The following is a 12,179-nucleotide window of genomic DNA, read 5'->3' as shown; positions in this document are numbered from 1 at the left end:
AAATCATCACATCTGACCCATAATATAAATGATAGAGATAATAAAATGGTAAATGTGATTGAGCTGTTTAAAGGGAAGATTACTGTCACCCTTTCATTTTGCTGTCTGTGCTAACTGCACCTGAATGTATATGTGAAATGATGTCAGTGAGAGTTCTTGACAGCTATAATTGTGGGCCTTCACTTTTATACTAAATAACAAATGACCTTTTAACTTATATTAAAAAAATTGATTTCACAGTGAAAATAAACCTTGCTTTTTTTATTTAAAGGAAACTTTTCATTTCTTTTTCTAAGAAAAATAAATAAAAACAAGAAAATCTATATTTACTAAGTATAAATGAGTATGTTTGCTTTGGTAATAATGAGTTTCACTTCAATTCTTAGTAAATGGGTGTGGTTGACAGTGTAGACAATGTACAGAATTCAAAAAATAAGCTGAATTTAGTATCTCTTAGAAACCTAGTTAAGAAGGGGCATCTGGGTGGCTGTCAGTTAAGTGTCTGCCTTCAGCTTAGGTCATGATTCCAGGGTCCTGGGATCAAGCCCCATATAGGGCTTTCTGCTCAGTGGGGAGACTGCTACTCCCTCTCCCTCTGCCACTCCCCTCTGCTCATGCTCCCTCTGTCTCACTTGCACTCTCTCAAATAAATAAATAAAATCTTTAAAAAAATGTTACCTAGTTAAGAAAATGTGATGCATTGAATGTTACTCTTTATTATTTCAATGAGATGATCTCAATCAAAGGTGATTTTGTTCTCCAGGGAACATCTGGCAATGTCCACGGATATTGTTTGGTAATGACAACTGGGTGAGGAGTGGAAGTGCCACTGTCATCTAGTTGATAGAGGCCTGGAATGTTGCTAAATATCCTATAATGCACAGGACAGCCCTCCACAACAAAGAATTCTCTGGGCCAAAATATCAATATATCTCTGGGATTAAGAAATCCCAAAGACCAATCACAGTAACCAAAGGCTATCTGATATAAAACTAAGATTCAACAGAGTGATCAAAGTTTGGCAGCTTTCCTTTGCTTCAGAGTAGAATCAGGGTTTAAATGCTTCAAGACCATCCCACAAAAAAGACAGTTTGTATAATGATACTTGCTGCCTGGAGATTGTATAATTGCAGTAGACCTTGACATAGATTTAACCTGTGAAAAAGATTATAGAAGGTTATATAGAAGATCTAAGAATTGTACTGACTTGAAGGAAAGATAAATCATTCTCCATGAGATAACAACAAGTGGGGAGATATTTATTTTAAATTCTCATGTCATAAGAATACTTTATTAATTTGGGGGGCAGTTGAGAATAATGTTGACTCTATTTATTCCTTCAGTTCCTTGGGAGAAAGAGAAACACTAGAAGCAAATTTGACAAAGCAAAAAGATAGGAGCTAATTATAGTCCAGCAGCTATAAATAGAGAGCAACTTATATTGAAAATCCGTAATGATGCGATTTAAATAATGTGTTTGAAATTATGAAATATTTGCATTTTGTGAATATTCGCAGTTTTTGCTACATATTTAATTTATCTGTAATATATAGATTTTAAAGCAATGTAAATATTTTAAGAACTTTAGTATTTATATATCAGTTGGATCTTATGTTTTAGTATATTACCTATACTAATATCAACTTAGAGATAGATTCAGTGGAATAAGACACAAGCTAATTTCATGTATTAAGATTTTCCAGTGGATAGTGTGAAACAACAGAACCATAGCTTGGTGGTATAATAGAGAGAAGTCAAATTTGAAGTTGGGATTGACTAAGAGGAAAATGGGAAAGGCAACTAAAGGTGGGAGAAATAGTAGTAGTTTGGAGTGACATTATGGTGACTGAAGGGCTATCCCAATACCACTATGCAATGCTGTGGTCCCACTGTTAAACAGGAGATGCTCGGAGGAAAATAGCATAAATGGAAGAAGAACAACTAAGTAAAGTATAGAAGGGAAGTACAGGATAAGGACATTCATATTGCATGTGCATTGAAAGATTTGATTCAGATAGAAAAGAAGGCTTTAATTCACTTTTTTTTCCCCAATGAATAAGGACTCTAACCTCAAAACATAATGAATAACTGAGATTACATAATTTTCTTTACCTTATTCCTTTCTTCATTGAATAGTGTCTGCGTATTTCTCGCTGGTTCTTTTAGCAGGTCGATGAAGTCGTCATGGAGGTCTTCCAAATTCACATTTGTCTTTAAAATGTCCCCCTGCTGTACAAAGCAATGGTTAGTGAGAGCCTGGGTCAGGAAAGTTGGAAGTACAGCACTACAAAATAACCCCTAGAAAGAAAACATAGGCCACTTGGAACCTTTCCACAAATGTATTCCACAAGAGACTGAGGACTCTCATGTTGTGATTTACAAAATTATCTTGTCAAGCTCACAGCTCCCCCATCCACCTCACTGCTTTGATACAATTCATTGCCAGTAAAAATTGGTTGTTCAAAGGCCCAGCCAGAATGAAGTCATTATTGCAGTAGGATGCACCTACAGGAGCATTCTCTAGAGAAAGGAATCATTGTGCATGGCCATCTAAGCCATTAGGAGAGCTTTAGGGAGAAGTGCTGAGGAAGAAATGTCTGAAGATTTTGGTGGAGAACGAAGAGGAAATCCAGAGAATATGCATAAGCAAATATTTGGGAGACTCATGAAGAGAGGAAGAAAACATCACTGAGTATGGTAAAGAAAAAAAGTTGAGAACAAAGGATGTTTCCTGTGGGAAACATCCCACAGAAGGGATGTTAGTTCATGGAGCTGTTTTAGTCAAGGAAGTACAGGTACTTGCAAGCTGCTGGGGAGCCCCTGTGAGGGCTGAAAAGACTCTGTAAAGGTGAAAGGAGCCTCAGGTACACCAAGTTTAGGATGATGGGTTTTACCATACCAGAACATTCTCTATTCCACCTGGAACATGGTCATTAGATGGGCCTTAAAGAAATAGCACACTCCTTAAAGTGCATGTGCTATATGGACTCAGAGAATTTGGGGGGAGATTCAGATTTTAGTCTAACTCTAAAATGTAAGCTGGTTGGTATTAGTGGATAAGTTAACTCCGCTTTAGTACACATGTGATATCTAATCTCAAAATGGCAGTTGTTGTGGAAAGAATGCTAGATTTTGAATTGTATTTAATTATAGAGTTCACCACTACTGATCGTGAGGTCCCAGGCAAAGTACTTTTACCTTCTTTGAACTCCACCTCTAAAACAAGGAAAATGGGGCCCCTCGCTGGCTCATTAACCTTGGTGGTTAAGCATCCGACTCTTGGTTTCGGCTCAGCCATGATTTCAGGGATGTGAGATGAAGCATAGGAGGCTGCTTGTGCTTCTCTCCCTACCCCTCATGTGCTCTTTCTCTCTCCCTCTCCTTGAATGAATGAGTGAATAAATAAATACATAAATAAAATCTTTAAAATAAATAAAATAGGAAAATATTTGCCTTACCACCATCATAAGGTTATTTGGAAAGCACTGAAGTAATATATATGAAAAGCCTTTGTATATCTCAAAATTTTATACAAATAGAAAGGGTTATTATCATTATTTCAGCTTTGATAGGGATTTCTGGGCCTACTTTAATAACCCCTACAAAATGCCCATAGCACCAACCTTAAAAACATAAAAACCAGACATTTATGCTCTCATGCAAATATCTGTAATGTGTTAGCAAACATTCTTTGACAAACTTTTGTTCAGGGTCTAACTTGTAAGAGCCTTGTTGATACCCATAAGTCTTGCCAGGGAGGCTCTTCCTCATTTTTTATATCTACCCAAATCAAACCTTTTTGAGCTATTGAAGGATTCTTCTTCTCTGTACCAATCCTTTGAGTTTTTACTACAAATGCCAAAACTCTTTCTAGAAAACCCACCTTAGGCAAAGCACAGTATTAAATGTTGTGTGGGACCCTAAACTGAACAGGACCACAGGGTTTTCTCAGGTGTAATCAAATAGATGGGTTGAGGTAGTGATGGTAGTTACATGTGATGATATAGTAGGAAAGAATACAAGTGTTCTGGGGATCAGAGAGGAATGGACAAAGGACTTGCAAAAGCCTTACAAAGGAGTTGAAAAAGAGACAACATTTGGGTTTGGCTTTGAGAGATAGTAAAATGTAGATAAACAGAGAGAGAAGATCATGTACATGAAGATGTAGAAGCAGAAAACTCAAGAATATGGGATAGCCCGCCACTGAGACAGGGACCTACAGTGAATATAGAAGCACACTAATTTTGAAAGACACTCAGCCGCGGAACATTGGAAGGCCTTGAATTTCAACTTTATTTGGTAAGCAATGAAGAATTTATAGTGGAGTACGTTGAGTATATAAATTATACTAGCAGCTGTATTTAAGGAAGGGTAATCTAGCTAGAGTGTATAATTAGGAGGCTCCTGACTAGTACAAAAGAGAATCCAGGTGATGAAAATGAGAAAAAGAGGGTGCGATCCTAACTAAGGTGTGTAAAAAGAATGGGGAATGAGGAAGTGGGCAGAGGGAGTGGCAAGAGCTTTCAGAAAGAATGGCCATGAAGGGATAAGAGAGTAAATTTTTTTAAGTGGACCTCACTTGAAGATATACAACAGAAATGGGAGGGCTGTTCTAGATAATAGAGAGCAAAGAGTCAGATGAAACCGTGCTTTTCAAGCTGTGTATTGGAAGTCAGGAGAAGAGACAGATCCTCAGAGGGTTGGGTGAAGGTGGAGAAGAAATGATCATTGTTTAAAAAGATAACATGCATATGGCATATCGTACATTACTGGTGACATTAAAACTGTAAAATGTTTGTGGAATGTAATTTAACATATGTTTATTAGAAACATTAACAACTTCATGCTCATTTACCCAAATCTGCTCTGGAGAGTTTATGTGTAGGGAACGATACAAGAGAAAAAAAAATCTTTATATGCGAAGATGTTCATTGCAGTGTTATATAAAATGGTAAAAAAGTTTAAGATCTAGTTTCTCAAGGAAAAAAGATTTGTTTGGTCACCCACTCAATTAAAAGCTTAGCAAACTATTTTGAATGGACTGAGTACTCAAATTTATGACATGGAAATTCATACAGAAAAAATGGTTGCTAGAAATATAATTCTACTCTGAACTACGAGAGCACCCTTATGTCTCGATATCAACAATGATCACAATAATTATAAACGTCTTCACATTTCAATTCTCAAGGTTACTCTGTGATTAGGTTTCCCTATTCACTCCACTGTACAGATCAAGAAACTGAGACAGAAAGAGATGAGGTAATTTACCCCAAATCACAAGTCTAATAATTTGGAGGACTGGTATTACTAGGCAGCTGTTTTACTCTAAAGCCTATGTTCTTAATTACCTCATTATTCTCTCCATCTTAAGTAACCAGTTCTTTCAGCCAGTCACTAAAACAGTACTAATGAAGCTAATTTTCACAAAATACAGACAAAAGAATATATGCATTTCTCTCTTTTAACTGAATTTGCCTAGACATTAAATATCAACATATTTCCTCTCTAGTCTTATTCCATCAACTTTTTATTTCATGAAGGATGCTAATGATTGGTTTAATACTTCTATGAAGCTAAATGTTCAATGACTATAGCACCTGAGGATTTAATTTTATTTTCTCTGGGGCCACAATTTGGAAGGGGGAAAAAAAAAGCCCTTCCATTTATTATTTGGGAATGAAAACATAAGGCTACTTAATACAGACTTTACTTTGATTTTAATGGCACACATTTATCCTTTAGGATGTGATCCATGAAAATGTAAATGAGACACCTTAATTGTGTTTAGCCCTCCTTCCCAGCAATATTTTTCTCTGCAGTGATGGAAAAGAAACAGAATTAATTATCAGAAACACCCAGATAATTATGTTAGAAAGCTGTGAAACAAATGTGCACATTATGTCCCTTGAGAATTTCTATTAGAACATCTTTGCACTAGAAGACACTTATCAACACATTTTTATTTATATCACTTGAAAATACATATTCTGGGAAGAAGAAATTACCTTCAGCTTTTCTTCAAGCTCTGTGAGAGAGACACATAATTCAGTGATAGATTCAAGAACCTCTTTGTGTTTTGCCATTATTTTCTCAGCGAATTTCTGCCCTTCTTCAAAACCTGGGGAGAGAAGGGACAAAAAACCCTATTTTTGAGGTCAAATCCTTAGCAGGAAAAAAAAAAATCCCAGGCATCAATTCACGTCCCCAGTGTCTGGTGTAAAGGCTGATAGATAGTAAGTGCTTAATAAATACTTGTTGAATAAAAAAATAAATGAATGAAGACACTTTTTGAAAAAACGGGTGCCCCAGAAAAATGATTACATTTGCTGTACCTTGTCACGTTTATGTAACCTAAATCATGTTGCTATGCTAATATTCTTAAAGCACCACTCTAATCAGTTGTTTCCTGTTCAGAACATGGTCAATTCTTCATTTATGCATTCAAAAACAGTTTCAAGGTGCTTCTGACGAATATTTGTCACCGTAGATCTCTCACATACTTAGTCTCTGGTCAAAGTGCGCCTCTTCTCCACAGCAAGTAGTCTCTCCACGAGGAATGCCCTTCCCCGGGACTCCCTGCTGTCTACTTCAGATACCAGTATCTTTGTGAGATGTTCTTAATCCTCCCCGTGTAGATTTTCTCTCTACTGGAATAATAATAAAAATAGCTACCATGCAGTGAATGTTCATTATTTGACTATAGCTAAGCACTTTATATGCATTAATACATTTTTCCTTGGATTTTCTAGGCTCTATTGCATTTTAAAAATGAGGAAATTGAGGCCTAGAGAGCCTCTTCAGGCCGCCCAGACAGAAGCAGAAGCAGGGATTTGAAACCAGGATTGTAGACTCCACGGTTTAGACTAAGCAGTATTTCACAGTGGTATGGGCTGCATTGTGTCTCCTCCAGAACTTGCCATGTTGAAGCCTCAGTCCCCAGTATCTCAGAATGTTACCACAATTGGACTGATAAGCTCTCTAAAGAGGTGATTAAACTAAAATGAGGCCATGAGGTTGGGGCCTTAATCCAGTGTGAGTGGATCCCACCAGTGTAAGATGAGGGAGGGTCACCAGGACAAGCAAGTGCACGAGGGATGCCCACGTGAAAAGGCAGCAGGAAGGCAGCCAGCTGCCAGTCTGAGAGAGAAGTCTCAGGCGACACCAACCCTGTCAGCACCGTGATCTTGTGATCTTGGACTTCAGCTTCCAGAACTGTGAGGAAATGAATTTCTCTTGTTTCAGCAGTGCAGTCTATAGTATTTCATGATGTTAACTCTAGCAAACCAATACACATGCCTTTCTGGCTACATTTACTGTAACATGACTTCTAGGTCTAGGCTGTGGATTCCTGAATGAAGGAACTAAGTTTTATTTACCTTTTTATCAATTATACCTCCTCATACATAATAGGTACTCAAAAAAATTTTTTGAGATAAATTTATTTGCTTTACAATTCTGGGTGTAAAAATTCTGTTTGGGTGGCCTGTAAGAGTTAAAATAATATTCCTAAAGCTTTTTACTTATTGCAAATTTTAAAAAATTACATAGTTTCTCTACTGAGCAGATGAAGATTCACATTTATTTATTTGTTCAAGGTATTCAGTCAATGATTCATTTATTCGTCATGTATTTGTTAAGCACTTAGTATGTATCATGAAGAAGTAAACTAACAGGTAAAATCCCTTTTCTCAACGGAGTTTGCATGCTGGTGTAAAAGCCAGACAATAGACAAATAACTATACAATCTGTCAGTTGGTATAAGGGCCAGGAACACAGATAACGCAGGACGCAGGATATGCATGAAGGGAGGGGAGTTAAACTAGTGTCGGGTCTCTGTGAGTACTTAACAGGGTCCTGAAATTGAATACGCACTCAAATACAGTGACAAAACGTGCTTCCCTTGCCCTCAAGGAGCTTATGGTCAATAGAGAAGACAGATGAACAGATGAATAATTTCACTACAGTGTGGAAAGTACAAAAATAGAGGGAACCATATACAATGCTGTGGAAGCAGAGGGTGTTCACAACATTTTAAGGCACCTATACAGTAACTATGGTAAGAGTGAGATATCACATTCGTTTCCATTAATTTTTCAATCCATATTTTATTATTTTTATGTTTCTACCTTTTCCTTTTGGAAAAGTACTAACAATTCATTCTTAATAATTTAATATTAGGTGGTACAGTATATATGTTTCTACACATTTTTATGGCCATCCATGGATAGCATTTCATGTTGCGTGAGAAAATATCCATAGCCAGCTGAAACATTTTGTACCACCCATTGTTATCTTCTTTCTAAGCTAGATTTGCCTGGCCACAGAGAACTACCCTTGGTCTATAGGAACAATATCAGGGGATTCATGAAACTTATTCCTCAGCATCCCCAAAGGCTATCATCACCCATAGGGTTTCTGAAATGAGGGCCTCCTTTAGATAGAAAGACTCTTGAGACTGACAACTGTATTCTCTTTCCTGGTCATGGAGAAGAGAAAAGCAGAACCAGTGAGATGATAATTTGAGTTCTCCTGTTTATTCCATAAGGGAGAAAAAGGCAAGGGACCTGTTCCTTAAATCTACTAACCAAACCATCTGTTTCTTAAATCTACAAACCACACCCCTGATAGAAATATAAGGACTAGAGACATCAATTTTAGCTTAACACCCACTTTAAGTATTATGGGAGTTTTGAATGTTTTTAAAGATGGAAATGAGTTTGGTTTTTGTTGTTGTTGTTGTTTTGTTTTGTCTGCTTATAACCCGGTGGATGACCAACAGGAATAGGGGAGAAAAGAGAATAGAGAAGGAGGGTTTACACAAGATAGTTAAAATCCGAAGACTTCCTTGGGGTGCCCGGGTGGCTCAGTGGTTAAGCCTCTGCCTTCAGCTCAGGTCATGATCTCAGGGTCCAGGGATCAAGCCCTGCATCAGGCTCCCTGCTCTGCGCTGCACACACACACCCCCCCCCCCCGCCCCCGCCCTCTCTCTGCCTGCCTCTCTGCCTACTTGTGATCTGTGTGTGTGCGTGTCAAATAAATAAATAAAATCTTAAAAAAAAAATCCAAAGACTTCCTCTCCTGGAGGCAGAAATGCCTTCCTCTATTCCTGGCTGTTTACTTTTGTAGATATGGGTGCTTATCTTGAGTCTCTTGCCTGAATAATTGCTGTAGTGAGGACCCTGAGGGCTTGTCATTCTCTGCTTTCTGCGGGGATTAGGTTCACTATAGATTTGCTCAAGGGCAAATTGCTGGTTATTTTAAAAGAGACCTCACCGTATAAGCGCTGAGCTAGGTCACTGATCTCCTGAATCCTTTCTTCTTGCTGAGGCACGGAGGGCCTGATATATTTATTGAATTGCTGGTGGAGAATTTGCACAGCTTCCTTTGTCTTGCATTCTGTGGAATATTTTCCAACTCTTACAACTGTGGCACTTGCATCTTCATACCAAAAGTGACACTAAATTAAAATGGGATAAGCGTAGATTAAAGAGATACCATGTTCTAAAGTTCTTCATTTTGACCACTGAAGTATCAAATTTCAATATTCTCAAACTTTATAATCACATTAGTTTGAACTTTCTAAGTCATAATAAGGAAAATGTCAAAATATGATCATAGGCTTCTGCACTTGGGTAGTAGAGTTAGATAAGAAAATAAAGGTATGGAAATTCATTTGATTTTCCTGCCTTCTTAGATTTGCCTGAAATAGACTTGCTAAGAACATTGCAGACTTACAAGAACAGGAAATATAAAAAGCATACGGCACGAAAAAGAATTCAAATATCAGCTAAAAGAAAAGACAAAGAAAAAAAAAGACAAAAAGTTCAAACACACAGATTACTGCCAAAATAATTGAAGTAATTAACAACACATGGATAAAGTACTGCCTGCTTAATAAATAAATTCTCTTCTAAGAATGAGACTTAGTTTATGGGTTGGGGAACAGCATTTGACCTTTTTGCTTTGTTTTGTTTTTAATAGAAGTTACTCAAGTCATATTTTCAAAGCACAGTGGAGAATTGAGACAGTTTCTCACCAAAAATACTAAATAACGGTGATGGAAGGAATGCGTCTGACCATGGTCAGAATGATTATGATGAGCGAGAAACAAAAACACATGAGTCGGTTAGGAGCTGGCTCTCAATAAGTGCCACAGGGTCACAGCAAGCCTATGGATCAGACATAGAAGAATGATCATCCTCATCTTCCTCAGTGCCGTGTCAAATCTAAAATCATCTGCATCCGTGGCAGAGAGAAGTTCTGTATGACAGAATAATGGGCCACAAAGAACTTCAAGTGTGGAATTTCTTCGACATGAGGTGTGCAAATAACAACTGTAATTTGTCAAATTTCCTATAGCTTATGCATCCTCTACCATTTATCCTCTCGACAAAAACAAAAATAACACCAATAACAATTTGTGTACGTGAAACACCCCACCATCACATTTCTTTCTAAACATTTGCAAGTTCCGTGAAATAAATAAGTCACTTTGAGTATTTTAAAAAGATATCCAGCAGTGAGCATAATTTCATGATGGTTCAGCATCTTGAGTTGATGGCGTTATGGAGAAATGAGAAATTCTCCTATGTTTCTGGTAAGAGCAAATTAGTAAAATCTCTCTAAAGAACAAGTGGACAATGCTATCAAACTTTGCACCATTCATCCCCCTTTGGTCCAGCAATTCTACTTTAAGAAATTATCCTAAGGCAATAATCATGAAAAGGAGGAAGATGCATAGATTTAATGACAAAATTAACTGCAGTAGCATTGTTTTTAAAGTTACAGAGCAATTTTAAAGAACATTACATATGGACACCATTTCAACAAGAAAAGGATACCTCTTCTATCATCTCCTGGAGGTGCTCTGTCAGGTCCAAAGTCATCTTGTAATCTGTCACAACTTTGTCAAACTCATCCACATGTTCTTGCAAATCCTTCATGGCTTCCAAAAGAACATTAACTTTATTATTTGGATAACTCAAGAAAGAATCAGAAGTTCTATTCTCAACTTTTTCCATTTTCTTTTTCAAAGCCTATGCAAAAAAGAAACAGTTTTTAAAACAAAATTCAGTTTTTATTTATGAGGCTAGCTGGTGATAATTTATTGACAGAAAAACTTGGGGAAAACTTTTGCAGCCTTCTCCCTGATGATATATTAAAATCGTAATAATCACAAATGTATTTTGGAAAGAATGGGTTTTCTCCCACATAGTTTACTGATCCATCATTAAAATCATATAGAGAATTCATTACATACTAGGTCCTATTCCAAATTTCGAGAATGATAGTATGATTTTAAAAAAAGACAAAGATCATAAAATAAAATATTTTCTTATCTTCAAGAAGCCACTGTCTCCTGGGAAAAATATTCAAGTTATCTAGCTGGTTCATGCAGTAATTGAGGTAGTATAGGAGGTTCTAGGAGTAATGGGCCACAAAGTTGTTCCTGACATAAGCATGTGCAAGGAAAGGAAATGGGGTGTATAAGAGGTGTGCACGTGTGTGTGTGTGTGTGTGTGTGTGTGCGTGTGTGTGTGCTCTGGGGAAGAATGGAAGCAGAGAGGCTGGGTAGATTTGGTAGAATTCATTCTAGAGCTGCCTCAAAAGATAATATAACTTATACATTTTACATGAGGAACTCAACTGTTACAAAAGCAGAAAACTACCATCTGAATCCCGATGTTGCAAAAAAGCCCAAGGGTTAGGCATCTAGAATTGAAATGCAAACTGATTTTGTAATAATCATAGTAGTGCATGCATGTGCATACACACAGACACACACACAGACACGCCACCCACACTTTCTCTTTACCTGTATTTTTTCAGCATGCACATCAACTTGTTGAATTTGATATTTAAGAGCCTTCAGATTCCGAGCCTTTTCATTTTTCTTAGCGTAATTAAACTTTAAATTGTTGAATTTCTTTTTGATATCTTTGAATGACTCTTTGAGCTGCAGTTCAATGAAAAGAAAGAGGTGATTTCCTTAAAATGAGGACACTAATATTGACTTATAATAAATAAAAAAATCTTAACACTTCAAAATATTCATAATCCTCAAAATGTATTCAGTGATTTTTTAATAGGAAACAAATGTGCTAAGTGAACACATAATGAGAATTTAAACATATTCCTAAATTTAAATATAAATTGTTCTTTGTACTTTTTGATGT

At 36.9% G+C, this 12,179-nt stretch overlaps 1 protein-coding gene across 10 annotated transcripts in view; it reads right to left on the bottom strand.

Annotated features, from left to right (window-relative positions):
• CCDC141 (coiled-coil domain containing 141) overlaps positions 1-12,179 on the bottom strand; it is a 238,059-nt gene that overhangs the window by 25,322 nt on the left and 200,558 nt on the right. For 5 of the 10 annotated variants that reach the window (XM_082690371.1, XM_082690369.1, XM_082690373.1 and 2 more), the window contains 5 exons: positions 11,819-11,959; positions 10,845-11,039; positions 9,277-9,460; positions 6,009-6,121; positions 2,113-2,226 (listed from right to left, as the gene is read on the bottom strand). In XM_082690371.1, coding sequence (XP_082546497.1) covers positions 2,113-2,226; positions 6,009-6,121; positions 9,277-9,460; positions 10,845-11,039; positions 11,819-11,959 — 747 coding nt within the window. Of the gene's footprint in view, positions 1-2,112; positions 2,230-6,008; positions 6,122-9,276; positions 9,461-10,844; positions 11,040-11,818; positions 11,960-12,179 lie in introns of all 10 variants that reach the window. The other 5 variants (XM_082690370.1, XM_082690374.1, XM_082690376.1 and 2 more) reach the window with 1 other exon arrangement.

This window comes from Mustela nivalis (assembly GCF_964662115.1).
Source record: "Mustela nivalis genome assembly, chromosome: 11".
NCBI lineage: Eukaryota > Metazoa > Chordata > Mammalia > Carnivora > Mustelidae > Mustela > Mustela nivalis.
The sequence above is the reverse complement of the archived record's forward strand: the minus strand, read 5'-3'. Positions and strand labels throughout refer to the sequence as shown.